The sequence below is a fragment of the Orcinus orca genome, chromosome 3 (assembly GCF_937001465.1).
Source record: "Orcinus orca chromosome 3, mOrcOrc1.1, whole genome shotgun sequence".
Classification (NCBI taxonomy): domain Eukaryota; kingdom Metazoa; phylum Chordata; class Mammalia; order Artiodactyla; family Delphinidae; genus Orcinus; species Orcinus orca.
Window position 1 is genome coordinate 70,706,370 of NC_064561.1, and position 18,707 is coordinate 70,725,076.

Sequence of the window (18,707 nt, forward strand, 5' to 3'; positions counted from 1 at the left end):
GGTTGATACAACTTGCAAGGGAATAGGCAAGGAAGGGTTGGGTTACCTAAGTGCTGATATTTAGGATGCAATCTGGATGACAGTCATTTAGCTTCTATTCTATAGACAACTGGGAACCTGCTAAGCTTTCTCAGTTGGGTGACCACAGTGCAGTGTAGTCAGTAATCTATAACCACACCTAGATGAGTGTACGTGTCTCATCTTCTTAAAAGAAACTCTGTGAGGTAACCATTATTCCCATTTTACACATAAGAACACTGAGATTCGGGGGCCCCCAGTGACCTTATGCCTGAGGGGTCCTAAGTCCCTTATTTCTTTTGATTTCAAACACTGAGATTCCTTTTCCTTTGCCCAAAGTTGTACAGGTCGTCAAAGGAATCAGCCCTTTCACACATGTTGTGATTTGACCTTAGGTCAGTCACCTTTGGGACCAGTTTGCCCATTTATAGATGGATGAGATGCCCTTAAAAGACCTCACAGCCTTTAGATATTTTGAGTTTGAAATTCAGTCTTACACTGTGCCCCTTTTAGGCCCACCTAATCAGATCATGTCACTCCTTGCTCATAACCCTCCTGAAGTGGTTCCTGTTTCATAAAATTCAAAGGCCTTACAATGGCCCGAGAAGTCCTTCAGGATCTTGGCCTCCTTCTGAGCTCACCTCCCATCACCCCTTCTTCCTGTAGCCACACTGACATTCTTGCTGTTCTTTGGGTGCATGCGTAAATCCTTCCTCAGCGCCTTCACACTTAATGTTTCTTTCCCATGGAGCACCCTCCCCTTCCCCACTGACCCCGACTCCAGCTGCATGGCTTGGTCCCTCCTTTTCTTTCTCTGCTCCAATGTCACCTTCTCAAAAAGGCCTTTCTGGATGACCCTATTCAAACCTTTAATCTAGCACCCTCCCCATCACTCCCCATCCTCCTACTCGCTCTACAATTTCTTCAGAGTCCATGACTCCATCCTCACATTTGTCTGTCTTCTGCCTCCCCCAGAATCTCAGCTCCATGAGATCTGCAACCTTCTCTGTTTTGTTAATTCTGTATCTCAGAACACTAAAAGTGCTGGGCATACGTGGGCATTCCTATCCATTGTTCTTGAATACATGTTCATATCTGTGTTTTCATATAGCAGTGATAAACACTTAAAAGAGAAGGCTCTGGAGTAAAGTTTCCCTAGCTTCTAAAATGAGTCCCAGTTTAATTACTTTGGGCACTGTACTTAACCTGAGCCTCAGTTTCCTCATCTGAAAAGTGGGGAGGAATAATAATACCTACTTCATAGCGTTACAGTTGAGGATTTGGTGAGATAATCCAAGTAATGTGCCAGTCACTATATCCGCACATACTGTATGACCACAAAAAGTTATTTTATTTGACTGATGTTTTTATTCTTTTGGTTCCTGCTTTTCTTTTTCTTTTCCCTTGATCTTGTTTCATGTACACAATAGCAAATATCATTTTTTAGGGCTACAGGGTCTCTGTCCTCGTGATCTATGGCACTTGGCTTAGCCATTTCCCAGGTGATGGTTCCAGATTTTTTTTCTTCATTATAGTGTTGTGATTTGCCCCTTGGTACGCATTGGAAAGTTGCACCTTTTCTTCATCGTTGCTAATCTAAAGCGCTGGGTGAAGGTGTGGAGGGGGTTGTCGGGTCCTCTCTCCGTTTGGCAGACCCAGCTCTCCCAGCCCACCTCCAAAGACACCAGCTTAACACACACCATCCTGCCTGTGGCTCTTCTGCTCAGACTGGAAGCTGATATAGAGCAAGATGTAGAGGAAAGGGAGAGGCTCTGTGGTGAGACGGACCCTGATTTGACCAATGGTGCTGACATTTCCTCGCTGTGGGATCTCAGTCAAGTTATTTAACCTCTTTGAACTTCAGTTTTCCTGTTTAAAAAAGGAGACTAAAATGACCTATCTCAAAGGGATGCTGCGAGGATTGGAGATACAGTTAGAAGCGTGTCTAGTGTAGTGCCTGGCACATAGTAGGTATGCAGAAAGCATTTGCTACCAATGTTGCTATTCTTTGCTTGCGAGCAGATGGTCTCTGCCCTTTTGGAGGCTGGCTAATGGGGGAAGGTGGGTAAAATGCTAAGGCTGAATAAGAACATCAGGACTCAGGAAGTAAAAGTTTGTCTAGTTTCTTGGTACGCTAGAAGATTATTTTCCTCCCTGCAACTTCCCGTCTGGAGGATGATCTGACTTGATGAAAAGCATATTGGTGGAAAAAGCGCCCTCTCCCATCTAGTGTAACCCTTCCTTTCATGGCCTAAGACCTGGAGCTTATGCCTTTAGGTGTCTTGTCCAAGACTTCTGAACTGGTTAGTGGCTGCCATGAAAACACAGGCCGTGGCAACTTCCAGTCTGGCTGCCTCTCCTGTTAGAATAAACTTCCACGTTTAACCCCAGGATGACCATGCAAGTCTTACTCTTTTCCCCATCTCCCTCCCTCCATCCCTTCCTTCCTTCCTTCCTTCCTTCCTCCCTCCCTCCCTCCCTCCCTCCCTCCCTTCACTCCCTTCCTTCCTCTCTCTGTCTCTCTCCTTTTTACTGTTTATTTTAGAGCTTAGAGAAAATTCAAAGTCTGAGTTACAGAGATTTCAAATGTGTGACCCTTGGAGAAATGGGCAGGCGAGATGCTTGATTGCTCTGGGGAGAGAGAAAATTCAAAGTCTGAGTTACAGAGATTTCAAATGTGTGACCCTTGGGGAAATGGGCAGGCGGGATGCTTGATTGCTCTGGGGTGAAGTGAGATTCATAAGTGTTGTTGAGGTGTGAGGTGAGAGGGAAGACCAGGAGAGTGAAGGAGAGGATAATTAAAAGAATTAGAAAGATAGGATTGCTTATAATGCTATAATATAACAGAGTGAGTGAATTCAGAGATAGATCTGGGTGCTGAGGTTTCAAATAAATAATATTTTTTTGGCCTGGAAATCTTTCTTTTTAATTATTTGCTCTGTAAGTATTAGAAACCAAACTAAAGCTGGCTTACAGAAAGAAAAAAACAAGGAAAGAAAGGAAGAAAGAGAAAGGGAGAAAGAAAGAAAGAAAAGAAACATGACAAATGTACCTGGTTGGTCACCATCTCTCTTAGCTCTGCTTTCCCCCCGTTGGCCTCATTCAGCATCTCTTCCAAGATACCAGCAAGATGGGCACCCCTGACTCTGGGTTTACGCCCTATCATCTTAGTACCACCTGGAAAGGAGGAGTCCTTCTCTTTCCTAACAGTTCCAACAAAAGCTCTAGATGGGAACCTTGTTGGCCAGGCTGGGGTCCTGGGCCCATGTCTGGAACTAGGGTGTGACACCCGCCCTCCTGAATTATATGGGCTACAAGAAGGGAGGAGGTCGTTCCTCAAAGGTAAATCAGGGTAAATTTAGCAGAAGAAAGAGAAAAACATACCGGGCTGGCAAAAGCTGCAGCCCTCTGCTCCATTGATTGTGTGCTGATGTTTACTCAACTGAACATTTTCCTCTGTGCAAATGAAAGGGTGCCCCATGAATGGCTTCTGTCAATGACAACACCCTACTGTCATAGGAATATAATGATAATGTATCACCTTTTATAATTTTCCTACAACCTTTGTACATAGCACAAATAGGGGATTTGTACATGACTATTGAATTTGAGTTCAGTAAAGGATTTGTACCACCTGAATTACACCTCTACACACAAGGTAGGATACATTAACTTAATTAGTGCTGGATTCAATAACAGAGGCCACTGCCCTGGGAATTTATCTTGTGTTGTACCTAGAGAGAGAAACTGGGCATCATTTCTAAAGGTAGTCAGTTTCCAATGATCCATGCTAATGGAAGAACACAGCATGTGGAGACTCTAAGTAGAGTTTCTGTTTGGTTAGGGAGTAAACATAATTTTTATTTTTTCTACCTGAGTTGTTTGTTTTACTTGGGCTTTGGTAACACTAAAAAGAATTTGCATTACCTGGGCCTACACTTTCTTTTCCTTTTTCCTTGGTTTATAAAATGTGAAGTGTATTTTATTTTATTTTTGGATGTTTGTTTTTTTTTAACTTTTTCATTTTGAATTAATTTGAGACATAAAGGATTGCTGTGAAATTAGTATAGAAAGTGCCCTTATGTCCTTTACCCAGTTCACCCTAATGTTAACAGCACGTATAACCATAGCACAAAACCAGGAAAGGAACATTGGTACAATACTCAACCAAACTTTACACTTTATTTGAATTTTACCAGTTTTCCACCAATGTCCTTTTTGTGTTCCAGAATCGCACATTTATTTATTGTTTATCTTTAGTCTTGACAATTCTTCAGTTAAAAAATTTTTTTTTCATGATCTTGACATTTCTGAAAAGTACCGATCATTATTGTATGGAATATCCCTCAATTTGGTTTGTTTTTTCCTGTTTGGAATGAGGGTATGTATGCCTTTTGGGGGCAAGAATACCAAAGAAATTAGTTATGTCCTTCTCGTGCACCAAATCAAGAGGTTCATAATGTCAAAATGTCTTATTACTGGTGATGCTGACTTTCATCGCTTGGTTAAGGTGGTTTCCCCTAGGTTTCTCCGCTGTAAAGTTACTATCTTCCTTTTTTACTTAATATCTAGAGGAAGATACTTTGAAACTACTCACATCCTAGTTCTCTTCAAACTTTCACCCACTAATTTTACCACAAATTGGTAGATATTGTCTACAAAAATTATTACTGTAGTGTTTGAGTAATGATGATTTTCTCCTTCCCTCTTTTTTCTGCCTTTATTAATTGGAATCTACTGCAAGAAAGCTATCCTTTCTCCCTCCCTCCCTCCCTCTCCATTTTTTTCCTTTCTTCATTCACTCATATCAGTATGGACTCATGGATATTTATTTTATTGTAGGGGTTACATTGAGTACTGTCGTTATTTTTTTCCCCAAATTTCCCAGCTTTGGCCATTAAGAGCCCCTTCAGGTTGTACTCTGTTCTTTGGACAAGCCCACATCTTTTCGAGCACTTTCTTACTTTCTCGCACTACAACACGTTCCAAGCTCATCTTTTATTTTCCCTGCGGTAGCCCTACTATCGACCACTTCATAAGGAGCCCTAGTTTCTTTTATTAGAGAATAGCGTTTATTTTATTTTATTTTATTTTTGGCCACACTGCATGGGGCATGCAGCGATCTTAGTTCCCCTGATCAGGGATTAAACCCTTGCCCCCTGCAGTGGAAGCGAGGAGTCTTAACCACTGGACCACCAGGGAGGTCCCGAGAATAGTGTTTAGAAACCAAGACCTGGCACTAGGTCTGCTCATTGCTACTGAGGTGTGATTGATCTAACCCTCTCAGTAGACAGGACTAGGAAATATATATATGAGTACTAACCCACACATGTACATATATTTATGTTACTTGCACAATGGGCTGATGTATGGAGTGGCATTGGTGGCGAAGATGAAGGCTATTCATAATCTCAACAACATGGGTTTTCTTTCCCTAAGGTTGATTTAGCTACTGCCATAGCTGAATGTTTGACCTGCGAAAACCAGAAATCATGGCTGAATCCTTTACATATCAGACCTCTTCCAGCTTGGGGTGGGCAACATTTCATTCTGACTGGGACTGACACATTCTGAGTTCAGGTTTAACTTTTCTGCCTGCAGTGTCTCAGCCAGCACCACCGACAAATATAAGAATCAAATCATTGTTAATGTACTGACACGGGATACCATACAACATTGCCTTGGACCAGGGACCCATTTTATGGCAAAGGAGGTATGGCAGTGAGCACATAACCATGAGATCCACTGATCCTTTGATATATTGCACCATCTGGAAGCTGCTGGCCTGACTGAGGATTGGAATGGCCTCTTAAAGATGTTGCTGAGGTATCAATTTAGAGGTGACACCTGCAAGGTTGGGGCAACATCCTTTAGGCTGAGTATACATCTTAAACCAATGGCCATTATATGGTGCTATGTCCCCAGTAGACAGATGACATAGGTCTGAGAATCAAGGGGTGTAAAAAGGAGCATCCCTGCTCTTCATCTTTCTCTCTGACCCACCCAGAGAATTTGTGCTTCCTGTTTGCAACTTCAGTCTGTCCATGTAGAGATCCTGGGTCTCAGAAGGGAGATGCTTCCACCAAGGTACAAGGTAGGTGTTCCACTAAACTTAAGCTATGGCTGTTGCCTTGTCACTTTGGATTTCTGGTCTCACACCAGAAGACCAGCAAACACAGAAAGGAGTGATTGGTCCTCATCATCATGAGGAGGTAGGATTGCTGCTCTGTGACAGTGGTGAGAAGAAATGTTTTACATCACATGATCCTCTGTTGCCCCTTGGTACTTTCATAGTCCATTGTAACTGTAGGTGGTTACGTACAGCAGCCATAGCCTGGTAAGAGCATGGTCATCAGGGGCTCGGACTCCTCAGGGATAAGGACCTGGGTTGCTCCACCAGGCAGGTCACCTAGGCTAGCAGAAGTGCTCGCCAAGGGGAAGGAAAGGACAAGGGTCAGCCATGACTTCGATATCATGTGCAGCAGCAACTAAATACTTCTCCCCACATGATTTCCCAGAGAGTGTAACCTGTCAGAATCCTGAAGAAACTCTGGGTGGATGGGGTGATCTTCACATGAAGAACAAATGGACAGGAGTGGTGCCCCTTGTCAGGAGATGTGCCCTTGGCAGAGGTATCTGGGGAAGTTATACACCCTCATCACCACCCTGCTGCCTGCGGTTAGCAGCTAATGCTGTGGGGACGCAAAAGACCAGCTTCACAAGGGGCACCAACAAGGGGGTACAAGTCTGTTCCAGAGCTCCTGAGGGACCACACCCATGCCTGGCTCTCTTCCCCTGCAATCTCTCATTCCCTTTGCTCCCTTCTCCCCACAGCATGCTCTCAACAAATCACTTTCTCAAGAATCCTTGTCTCAGGCTCTGATTCTAGAGAACCACCCTCAGGTAATACTGATTGGTTATTTTTATTCAATAACATCATATGTTCCAGGCTGTTAGATATTACCCAAAAACATGACTTTTAATGGTCACATAATGTTCTGTTATATAAATGTAGTTTATTTAACTTGTCCTGTTTCTAGACATTAAGATTGTTTCCAAGTTTTCACTATTATAAATAATGCTGAGAAGAATAATATTGTTGATAAATCTTTGTAAACATTCTTAATTATCTTATTAGGTTAAATTGTTATGGGCAAAGTTGTGAAGTCCAAGGTCACAAATATTTTATGGCTTTTAATGTAAATATCATGAACTTGGCCTCCAGGAGGATTGTGCCAGTTTATGAGCCCACAAACGGTATAGGAAGGTGACTTTTCCCCATATCTGCCAACTAGAGAATAATGAGTTTTAAAAACGTACAAATTTGATAGGTGACATTATTTTAATGTACTTTTTTGGTTATGAGGCAGTTGACTGGTATATAGTTTGACATTGTGTTTCTTGGTGAATTGCCTGCTCAAGGCCTTTGCCTGTTTTCCCATTGATGTGTATTCTTTCCCTCACTGATTTGTTTGACTCTTTTAATTGATTCAAAGTATATGGAGCTTTCAATTGTTAATGTCAAGGGCACCTCACACTTCCTTAAAGAGGAACGCTGGGGTAGAGGCGCTGTGGCCCTCTCCCCTCATTTTAGAGAGGAGAAATGGAGCCCTAGGGACAGCCAGGAAAATATGGCATGAATTGGGCCTCACAACTCCCAACCTAATTCTCTCTACCACCTTCATCAGAAGTGAGGACTGAGAAGAACTGACAGAATAGCAGCCACTATTGGCCAATCCCCACTGACAAGGAGGAAAGAGGCTCCACTTCTTATGCCTGCTCATTTAATAGTAATCGAGAACTTAATACATGTCAGGTGTGGTGCAAACACTGTATATATATATATATATATATATATATATATATATATATATATATATATATATATAAAATATATATATATGGTATTATCGTCTCAAAATCATGATGGGTATGTGCTATCATTACCCCCCATCTTTTTAAAAAATATATACATTTATTTATTTATGGCTGCGTTGGGTCTTCGTTGCTGTGCACAGGCTTCTCACCGCGATGGCTTCTCTTGTTGCAGAGCACGGGCTCTAGGCATGCAGGCTTCAGTAGTTGTGGCTCGCGGGCTCTAGAGGGCAGGCTCAGTAGTTGTGGCTCACGGGCTCTAGAGTGCAGGCTCAGTAGTGTGGCACACAGGCTTAGTTGCTCCGCAGCAGGTGGGATCTCCCCGGACCAGGGATTGAACCCGTGTCCCCTGCACTGGCAGGCAGATTCTTAACCACTGCGCCACCAGGGAAGCCCCATTACCCCCATCTTACAGATAAGGAAACAAGCTCCCAGAGAGTGAAAAAGTTATGGAAATCACACAGGCATTAAGTGATGGAGCTGAGATCCAAATCCCAGTCTCTCTAACTCCAGAGTATATGTTCTTCACGAAGGTTATACTGTTTATGTTACACTTCCATGCTGAGATATCTTTGGAAGAAGGAAAAGGACATTATGCACAGTTCACCCCTAACATAGTCACTGCCAGTCCCGGTGTGTTTTCTTTCACTCTTCCCTCCTTCCTGCTGAAATCATTCTGTACATCCAATTCTGTAACTTGACTTTTTCCACTCTTTCTCCATATTGCTTCACAGATTTTATAGCCATCATTTTAATGACGTGCATAATATTCCTTTGTTGGGCAGATGTTAACTTCCTGAATTTAGTGTTCTCCCACTGCAGATCTGGGGAGAACTGGGGACCCCCCTGTCTTGTCTATAGTCCTCCCTGACTTGATAGCTCCCTTTTCACTTCATGCCTTGAATGAGATGATACAGATTTAACTTGCAAATTGCCCGAGTATGTCTTTCATAGTTGTAGGCATCTGTAAATTATATATGAATATGTGTGTAGTCAGGCAAATTCTTGCTAACACTTTGACTTTAAGAAACAGCTAGTGGAGAGGAGTGTGTAAGTGATTAAAATTTCTTCCCTGAGTTTAAGTTTCTCAGTTTTTAAAGGGGTGACTGACCTGCTTATGTGAGCCTCATATGTGAAACTTTAATAAGACATTGCTGGGTAAGTTGTTAAGCATCTTATGGGAATGGCAGTGACACTCCTGCATCATATTTATAGTGCTTCTCTTGTGCAGACACTAGGCACTGGGAGTTTTACATACCTCTTAATCCTCCCCATAGCCCTGTAAAGAAGGCACAACATTATTACCCCTGTTTTACAAGCAAGCAAATTGGTCTAGAGGGGTTAATTGACTAGTCTGAGAGTCCATAGCTAGTAAGAGGCTGAGCTGATGTTTGAACCAAGGTCCCCAGAGCCTCTGCTCCAGGCAGGTAGCACAGTGATGAAGATTTGGGTCTTCTTATCGAGCTGCCCAGGTCTCCGAGACTCTCTTGCCTTTAGATGATGCCTTCTTAGAGTTGTTCATTCTTGGGGGGTTTAAGCTGGTTCAGTTTAGTGTATAGGACTTGGTGACCCATCTGTATTCCATTTTGGAAGCTGTGGTAGGAAGTATTTACAGGGTTCTTTTTGGTTCAAGCTAGTTTGCTGGGTGGTTTTAGAAATCCTTTTGAGTTAGTTCATGTTCCATTCAATAAGACTGTCAATGCCTGGGCATTTCTGGGGGCTGGCAAGCCAGGCTGGCTCATTGTGGTTCTGTGGCTCTGGCTCACCTGGCTCTGTGTGGCTTCTCCAGCTCCAAGTTTGCTCTCTTGTTTCCATCCCAGTTGGAGAGCTGCTTTCACGAGGAACCCCGTTCTGTTCTCAGTCTTGGGATCATTGCTGAGTCGGGGCCTCTTTCAGGAGCCTTGCTCTCTGGAGGCACAAACTCTCCATGGGCCCGGCATTCCCCAGCCTCCATCTCCCAAAGGTGTGAACCTACATCATCCCAAAACGGCAGCCCTTCTAAAGGCAGAGACCTGGCGTTGACCCTGAGAGGGAAGGAGGCCCGTGCTGGCCTATTTTGAATCTTTGTAGTATAGTGTGGAGGCTGATGCCAACCCCAGGGGTGCGGTTCTCTTCTTGAAATGAACATAAAAATGAGAGTGGGAAAAGGAAAAGGAGCTTGGATAGCTTTTCTGGGAGAGGAAAAGAAAATTGTCTTCAAGTCTCCGAGGGTGTGTTCTTCAGTCAACAGAGAGCAGGTATCTTCATATTTTCCGTCACAGAACATAGTGTACGGGGAAGAGGGTGAGGCAGCCCCACATGGAGGTGTAGACATGGACTCAGGAGCCAGAATGCCTGGGTTCAGATCCCTCATAATCTTGAGCAAGTCATTCAACCTCTCCCGACCTCAGAGTCCTTAACCACAAAGTGGGAGAACTGTGGCATTTGTTTCACAGGGTTGGGTGAGGAACTTTTAATTTAACAAACAAGCACTTACATGGCATTTATTATGTGTAAGGAACTGTTCTAAGCACATCAAAAATATGAAATACTTTAATCTTCTTGATACCCCGCTGAGGTAAGGCATTCCACTATTCTATTGATTCTAAGATGTGTGCTCTGTTAAATTCTCTGAAATGGGATGCAGCTGACTCCAAGGATCATTTTAACTGTTGGAGAATTGGGAGACCGTTCCAGGCAGAAGGATGTCCTAGCTTTTTGGGAACCTGCAGGAGCACAGAGGAATCAAACAAAGAAGAGCTCTTTCCAGCGGGGCCAGGCACCTTTGCTTCCAGTGCTGCAAACAGCTGCTGAGGCTCTCCCTGCTAGAGGGAGCTCCATGAGGGCAGGGGCTGTATCTGTCCCATCCCCCTGTTGTGTCCCCAGCATCATCTAGCCTGGCATAAAGGGCCTTCTCCACAGCTGATTGTTGAATGAGTAAATGAAGACTCTGAGGTTGCCTTCCCCAGAGTAACCCAGGCCCTCCCTTCCCACCCCCAGAGACTTTTCACAAATGCATCAGTCCCTGGAAGTCTCTCTCCCATGATCCCTGGCCACCTCATTAGACTCTGCCTGGAGGACCATAGAGGTGGGTCAAGACACCACCTCACCTTGTTTCACCAGGCATCTTGTAAGCAGCCATCACTATTAGAGGCAGAGAGCGCCTCCATATTCCTGGGTGAGGACCAGACATGTGGCCCCTGCCAGCCAAATACTATTTTACACTTAATATGACCCTGTGTCATATTAAGTTTTTTGGTACCATATTCAATGAGTCACAGTTGCCGGTGCCTTTTGAAGCATATACGATCACAATCGTAAATAATTAGTATGATTTTCCGTTTAAATCTTGCCGACTGGACCCTACATTCCATGGGAACAGACACTAAACTTCATGACGACAACATATACTGTGTATAAATGAACTAGTAACAGCACATGTGCATCAAAAGGTACCTTTTCAGTGGTGTGAAATTTATCGTGGGAGGTGAAGGAAACAGGATGCAGTGAAGGAGAGGGCAGCTGTGAGGTGAGGGCTGTGGTGGGTCATAGTGGGACTTTTGACATCAGGTAGCAGCCAGTTTAAATCCTGGCTCTTCCATTTCTTCACCAAGGGATACTGAATGGGCAATAATATAACTCTGGGACTCAGTGTTTCCATCTGTGAAATGGGGCTTATCTTGGTGCCTGCTTCCTAGGGGGTTGTCATGAGGATTACATTAGATAACACACAGGACTGCGGTATCGGATACATCATAAGTGCTCCTTGCACATCAGCAAACGTTACTGGTATTGTCACCCTCATGATTTTCTCTCTGTGGTCAGGACTTCAACCCCCTCTGCTCTGTCCCTGGGTAGTTACTTGGCCATTAGGCTTTTCTGCCAGTTATTTTCATTTATTTGTGAGGTATTCATTTGCTTAAAATCAATTCCTCCCAAGCTAGGTCGCCCACCTGCCATGGCTCTGCATGGGGGGAAGAAAGCAAGAAGGTATGTGTGTATGTGGGTGATGGCGATGGCGATGGGGGATGCGGGGAGATGGAGTGAGCCTGGCTCTGCTGAATACATATAATCAATAGGTGAAGTCGACATGTTCATAAAAGTTACAGGCCCTGCTGGGTGAGCTGTTTTCAGTGGTGTCAAGAAATGCATCTATTTCATTGTTCTCTTCTTGGGGCCAGGAGAGTTTCCAGCATCACCCTCAAATCAGCAGAACAGCCTGTGAGTGGAGAGCTCAAGTCATCCCCCACTGTCACCACCTTCCATCCACGGAGTGTTTGGGGGTTAAGATATCAACATAAACCTGGGAGCTTCTTTGCTTCCAAGAAGAAAAGGAAGTAAATTCACTAAGCCGTGAGCATTCACTGATTCACACAACATTTATTGTGTACCTGTCATGTACCAGATGCTTTTTTAAGCACTATGGGTTCAGCAGCAAATAAGACAGATGCATAGCTGGACCCTGCCCTTGTGCCCTGAGTGTCTGGTGGGAGATGGACATTATACAGCTGTGATGAGTGCCATGAGGTTGTTGGGGTCAGGGGAGCCTTTCCTGACGACTTGGAGTGAAGCTGTGACCTGAAGGGTGAGTGGATCCTGGCTAGGAAAAGGCAGGCAGGGAGGAGAGCATCCAGGCTGTAGCAAGCCCCCAACAAAAAGGCCCTCAGGTGGAGGGGGCAGGGTGCAGGTGATCAGAAGGGGAGGGCGAGGGCCATGTGGGATGGAGGGGGCTGGCAGCATCCAGGCTTAGCAGGTGCATGGGTAGTTACAGTGGGGTGCCTGATCTTCACCCTGAGAGCACAGGGAAGTCAGTGAAGAGAGAGAAGGGATCACATTTATACTGAGATAGGACCACTCTGGCGCCTGTATGGAGAATGAATTACACCTGGCCAACTGAGAGGCCGAGATCCTTGTAAGGGGCCCTGTGGAGTGGCGGTGAGACGTGGTGGGAAAGTGGACTCTAGAAGTACAGCAATGGAGAGGAGTGGGTGGAACTGGAAATACTGCAAAGCTAGACTTGACAGATGGGTGATTCATTAAAGGGGGTAGCTGAGAAGGAGGTCAGAATGACGCTAGCATTCGGGCTAGTGGTGGTCGCTTTCCCGAGGCGGGGTTGTGGGAAGGCAAGCAGGTTTGGCTGGAGGATGCAGCTTAAGCATTCAGTTTTGGACACAATGAGTTCAAAATGCCAGCGAGACAGGTGCCAAATGGAGATGCCATGTAGCAATATGAGTTTGCAGCTAAAAATAAATCTGGATTGATGACAATGTACGTATCATAGGCACCTCTTTTATCAGATGGAGTCCAACAGGTGCTTCTCATTCTAGCCAGCATAGTGTCATGAAGTGGGGGCTACACCTAGAAGTTTCCACTGCAAGATCCATCTTTCTCTCTTTCTGTGACCTTCAGCAATTCTTCTAACCTTTCTGGGCGCCCCTGTCCCCAGTATAAAATGGTGATGGTTATGTCTGCTTCAGAATACCAACAGCACATGTCTGAGGATCCATTAAACTGAAAATAAAACATGTGGGGCTCTTTGGAAATAAGAACTATGTTAAAACAAGGAGTTATTGTAGTTGTGTGTAAGCCAATGACAAGCAGAAATACAGCCCCAAGGCTCAGTATTGATTTTGGTCCCGGTCCTTCCCGAAGCCAAATAAATCTGACATTCCTCCCCTCAGGTGCTGTCTGATCGGATGGCAGGTCTCCAGCTCCTAGCTCCTTGCCCCTGCTCCAAGGTTACGTCCTTTCTCGGCTCAGGCCATATCCAGCACCCCTACACCTGCCTGGGCTGCTCTGGCTGCCCTTCCCACCCCGGTAGGTGGTTACAGGGAAGATTCCAGTTGTGAAGTTGGAGCTTGGCCAAGAGCAGATGCCCTCTGATTAAACTGGGGACGGCCTGCCAGAAAAGCAGAACTTGGATCTGCAGAGCAAGGGGTTTAAGGGCAGCCAAAGGAAACATCTCCAGACACTTTTCAAACGTTAGGGTAAATTGAGGTTTATGCAGTTTGCTTCAGTCATTCATGCAGGGAATCCCCTGGTGGCACAATGGTTGAGAATCCGCCTGCCAATGCAGGGGACATGGGTTCGATCCCTGGTCTGGGAAGATCCCACATGCTGCGGAGCAACTAAGCCCATGCACCACACCTATTGAGCCTTCGATCTACAGCGTGTGAGTCAAAACTACTGAGCTTGTGTGCTGCAACTACTGAAGCCTGCGTGCCTACAGCACGTGCTCCGCAACAAGAGAAGCCACCGCAATGAGAAGCCCATGTGCAGCAACAAAGACCCAACACATGCAAAGAAAAAAAAATCATTAATTCAATTATTGTATATTTATTGAATGGCCACTGGATGTCAGGCTGTGAGTTAAGCCTGGGGATACAGGAGTGAAAAAGACATTATTTTTGTCTTCCTGGAATTAATATTTGAATTGGAAGAGAGAGAATCAAAGGGACAAAATACTCTTAAGGGAACAACCAAATGCAAGGATGGAGAGTAGTGGTGTGGTTGGGATGGGGAGGGCCTATTTTAGATGGGTGGTCAGGGAAGGCTTCGGTGAGGTGGTGTCATTTGAGCTGAGATCTGATGCCCAAGGAGCTGACCATTGAAGAGCAGTGAGAGGACCGTTCAGGCAGAGGGCGCAGTCAGTGCAGGGGACCCAAGGTGAGAACATGCTTGGCGTGTGTGCAAAGCCATGAGCAGGAGTGTGGCTAGAATCCAGGGAGTCACGGCACGAGGGAAGGGGCCAGATGGTGCAGGGCTTTATTGATCACGGGAAGGAGTTCGGAGATTGGTTTCAGTGTCATGGTGAGCCACTGAGCAGTTTTATGCAAAGGAGTAATTTCTGTGTTAAAGATTGCTCTGACCCCTGAGTGGATATGGGTTGGAAGGGAAAGAAAAGAGTCAATGAAACTAGCCAAGAAGACACTCTTCCAGGTGGGAGGTGACAGCCAAGTGGACCTGGTGGTGCCCGTGGCCATGGAGGATGAGGACGGACTGGAGGGGAGTCTGGAAGTGGAGGGGATCGGCTTGCTGATAGATGGGCAGTGAGGGGACTGGGACATGGAAGGACTGAAGGTGACTTGTAGGTTTCTGACTTTAGCAGCCACATGGGTGGGGAGACTGTTACAGGGAGGACTCAGAGCACAGGTTCACCGAGGGAAATCTAGACTTCTGATTTGACCTGGTAAAGTCTGACATACCCATGGGGCACCCAGAGGAGATGTTGAGTATGAAGTTGGACATACAGCGGGAAGTTATCAGATACTTCTGGGCTAGAAATGCAACTGGACCATCTCAGCACAGGACAGGATGGGAACACCCAGGGAAAGGGTTTAGACAGAAAGGGCAGAGAGCTTTGGCTTGAGCCCTGGGAACTTCTGGTATATACGTGGGAGCGCCCAGCGGGAAGTAGGAGAGCCGGGAGGGATGGTGCCACGAGAGCCTGAAGGAACCTCTCAGAGGTTAAGGCGGGGTGTGGGGGACCGAGGGCTGCCACGCGGAGGAGGTTGCTGATGGTGACAAGTCATGTCTGTTAGTTAGTGAGGCTGGAATACAGGGTGGGTGGAAAAATGAATTGGAGCTGAGAAGGCAGAAACGACGCCTGGGGACGACTCTCTGGAGGAGTTTTGCCATCAAACTGGGCAGAGCAATGGGGCAGTAGCTGCTCACTTGGGTTTCTATGCGAAAGTAAGAAATGTACTCTCCATCATTTCTAAACCTCTCTCCTGCTCTGATACCCCCAGGATATGATATTGAAATCCCTAAAATATTCCCATGATAAAATAAACTGCGGATGACGTGCAGTCCCCAATATAATAGTTGTGACTCCACTCCTTTTCTCCCTTTTAAGAAAGCTTCTAGGAATGTAAATCAGTGAGAGTAATGTTGGGATAAGCATCTGCTACTTTTTAGGAAAAAAACTCATAATCCAACTTCTACACATTAAACTACATGCAACCAAATTATTTGCGGTACAACTGACAGCTGACCGTATCGCACATGCTGGGGCATGTGGGCTGAGAAGCGTGTGGTTCCAGACTCTGGTTGGGTACCATTCATTCATTCACCGAGTATTTTCTGAGCAGTTGCTTCATGTCACGAGTTTGGCTCTGGGCACGGGGGACAGTGGTGAACAAGCCAAACTTGACCCCTGCCCTCACAGAGCTCCAGGCAGCCAGGGACACAGACATGGAGTGAATGATTTCAAGTGCAGTAAGCTTACCGCTGAGAAGCATTGTGTTCTCAAGGAGAAAGTCACCAGCATCCTGGCCTCATCCACAGGTTCAGCAAGTCTGCCTGGAGAAGCCAGGGTGACTAAGCCAAGGGGTGAAATCGGTGAGGCCAGTGTCGGGGGTGGGTGTGGTCAACGGCCCAGGCAGAGGTCAACACCCAGTGATGGATGGAACCCCTCTCCACGGAGGCCCATACCAAGGTCAGCCTGTCCAGGAAGTCAAGGAAGGAGGAGGGGGTGGCATGAGAGGCAGCTGGAGAGGTGGGCAGAGCCAGCTGTGCAGGGCCTGGAGCCCTAGTCTTGAGTTTAGTCTTTATCAGAAAGCAACGTGAAGAGATTTTAAGAGTGTGCTGAGGGGAGATGGGTGACTACGTCAGCCCTGTGCTAAAAGAGCACCCAGCTGTCTGTGGAATGGGTTGAGATTGTACAGGAGAAAGGCAGCAGGTAAGTGTCCCCTGCACCCAGGCAGGGGCTGCACGAATGCCTTCCAGCCCTTTTGATCAGACTTGCCTGAGGATCTGGAAAGCCGATGGGGGTTGGGTCTCCTGCCTCTGTGTCCTGTCCCTGAAGCCTGGCCTGGTTCTTCTCCTCCCCCTCCCTCCCCTCTAGGAAAACCCAATAGGCTGGTGCTGGGGCTAGTTCCCAAGGGGGTGGGGACAGAAGTAGATATGGGCTTCTCTGTATAAGAACACCAAGGGATGACCACAGGGTCAGTGTGGTGACACAAAGCTGTGGAAATGATAGAAATGGAGGCCAGGAGGACTGTCTTTAAGAGACTGACAGCAGGTGGCATGGTATAGGGCATGGACGTGCAGAAATGCGGGTGGGTGCATGACCTGGGATGGGCAGTGCAGAAATTCACTCACCTCGGGGAGGCTCTCCTAAGGAATGCTGATTCAGCAAGTCTGGGGCGTGGGCCAGGAATTCTCATTTTTAAGAAGCCCTCCCCTTCCCCCAACAAGGTGATTCTGACTTAAGTGGCCCTACGACCTTGCTTTTGAGAATGCCTCAAACGTTGGCCCGCTTCTTGGCCTTGATCCTCAGTCTCCTCAGCTGTCTCTCACCAGCTTGGGCCTGAAAGCTTATTTCATCCCTGCATTGAGATGTGGCTAACCAGATCCCTGGCAGCTGGGCCAGGGGCGGCGGGGCTTTCAGGCGCGCCCCACAGCAGCGCGCAGCCGCCAGGGGTCGCCAGAGGCCTCGGCTCGTGCGCTCGGGCTCCTCCGCCCGCGGACGCCGCGCCCGAGCGAGCCTGCGAGCTAGCGGAGCTAGAGCGCTGCGGGCTCACAAAGCGTCAGGACTCTGGGCGGCGGGTAGCAGGAGCGCAGGGGAGGGAGCCCGCCGATCAGCTTTCTCGGCGACCGCGCCACAGGAGCTTGAGCAACTCGGACGCGGGGACCCGGGCCGGGCCCCAAGGTACGTGTCCCACAGAACCCCGCGCCCCAACTTGGCGTACTTGGGACCTCCCCGCGGCCACCTGGGGGCTGGCGGGTCAGGGCCTGGGGCTACCTCCGCGCGCCCCTCTTTCCCCGAGGCGGCAGGGCGGGCGAGGGGAGACCCCCCCACACCCCATTCAACCGGAGCCTGGACTGCTGCTCGGAGCCCTCTTCCCCGTCTCCCTACCCCGGGGCTCTGGGCACCGTCTCTGGGAGTGCCGCTTGCGGATCGAGGGCTCTCCGTTTTTTGGGGAGGGGTACTGAAGCCCCTATCCGAGAGTGGCGGCCAGTGGAGCACCCGGAGAATAGATGACAAGGTCCTCTGTAGTTTGATAGCGGCCCCTAATTTGTGACGCAGCCTCTTCATTTGTAACTGAGCCCCCCATTCATGAGCGGGGTCCCTAGGTCTGTAGATCCCCCCCCGCTGTGCGAGGGCTGACCCTGTCCCTGCTGGGAGATCCCCCCACGCCGACAGCGGGGGCCGGTGGCGGAGGCGCTCAGTCCTGGGCGCCCGGCGCGGGGCTCGTCACCGCCCTGGCCTCCCGCTCACCGCCCCCGCTTGCCCCTGCCCCGCAGATGCCAGCGATCGTGGTGCTCGCGGCGGCCGCCGCGGCGTGGTGCTTCCTCCAGGTCGAGAGCCGGCACCTGGACGCGCTCGCAGGAGGCGCGGGCCCCAACAACGGCAATTTCCTGGACAATGACCAGTGGCTGAGCACAGTCTCCCAGTACGACCGGGACAAGTACTGGAACCGCTTTCGAGACGTGAGTACAGCCGCCGCCGGGCCCTGCGGGGGGCGGGGGAGCCTCTCAGAGGGGGCCTCTGAAGTGGGTGGGGAGGGCACTGGGGCAGACTTCGCCGGCAGCTTGTCGGTTCGGGGTTCCTGGGCTTCATCTTGCCTGAGAGGAACTTTAAAGAGAACTTCGAAGGCTTGATGCTCTCCGCCTGTTACCTGTGGCCCAGGTGTGTGTATTTGTCGGGCTGGGGGAGGTGACTGTACGAAACATGGTGTAAATAGCGAGCAGCTGCGGAGGGAGAGGCTCCTTAAGCTTCTGAGCTCTCCTAACGCCGATGGTTGACTTTGCCAAGCCCCCTGGAAGACCTCCCTAGGCAGCGGCTATTGAGACCATCTCTAGGGTGTTCCAGAAGAATGCCTGCTGCAGAG

At 47.7% G+C, this 18,707-nt stretch overlaps 2 protein-coding genes across 3 annotated transcripts in view; both read left to right on the forward strand.

The window, feature by feature from the left end:
* LOC125963778 (non-histone chromosomal protein HMG-14) overlaps positions 1–18,707 on the forward strand; it is a 623,855-nt gene that overhangs the window by 59,263 nt on the left and 545,885 nt on the right. The window lies entirely within an intron of this gene.
* SPOCK1 (SPARC (osteonectin), cwcv and kazal like domains proteoglycan 1) overlaps positions 17,342–18,707 on the forward strand; it is a 554,695-nt gene continuing 553,329 nt past the window's right edge. Inside the window, exons 1-2 of one of the 2 annotated variants that reach the window (XM_049707102.1) lie at positions 17,342–17,524; positions 18,121–18,306. In XM_049707102.1, coding sequence (XP_049563059.1) covers positions 18,121–18,306 — 186 coding nt within the window. In that variant the 5' untranslated portion in view covers positions 17,342–17,524. The remainder of the gene's footprint in view (positions 17,525–18,120; positions 18,307–18,707) is intronic. The other variant, XM_004282089.3, reaches the window with a different exon arrangement.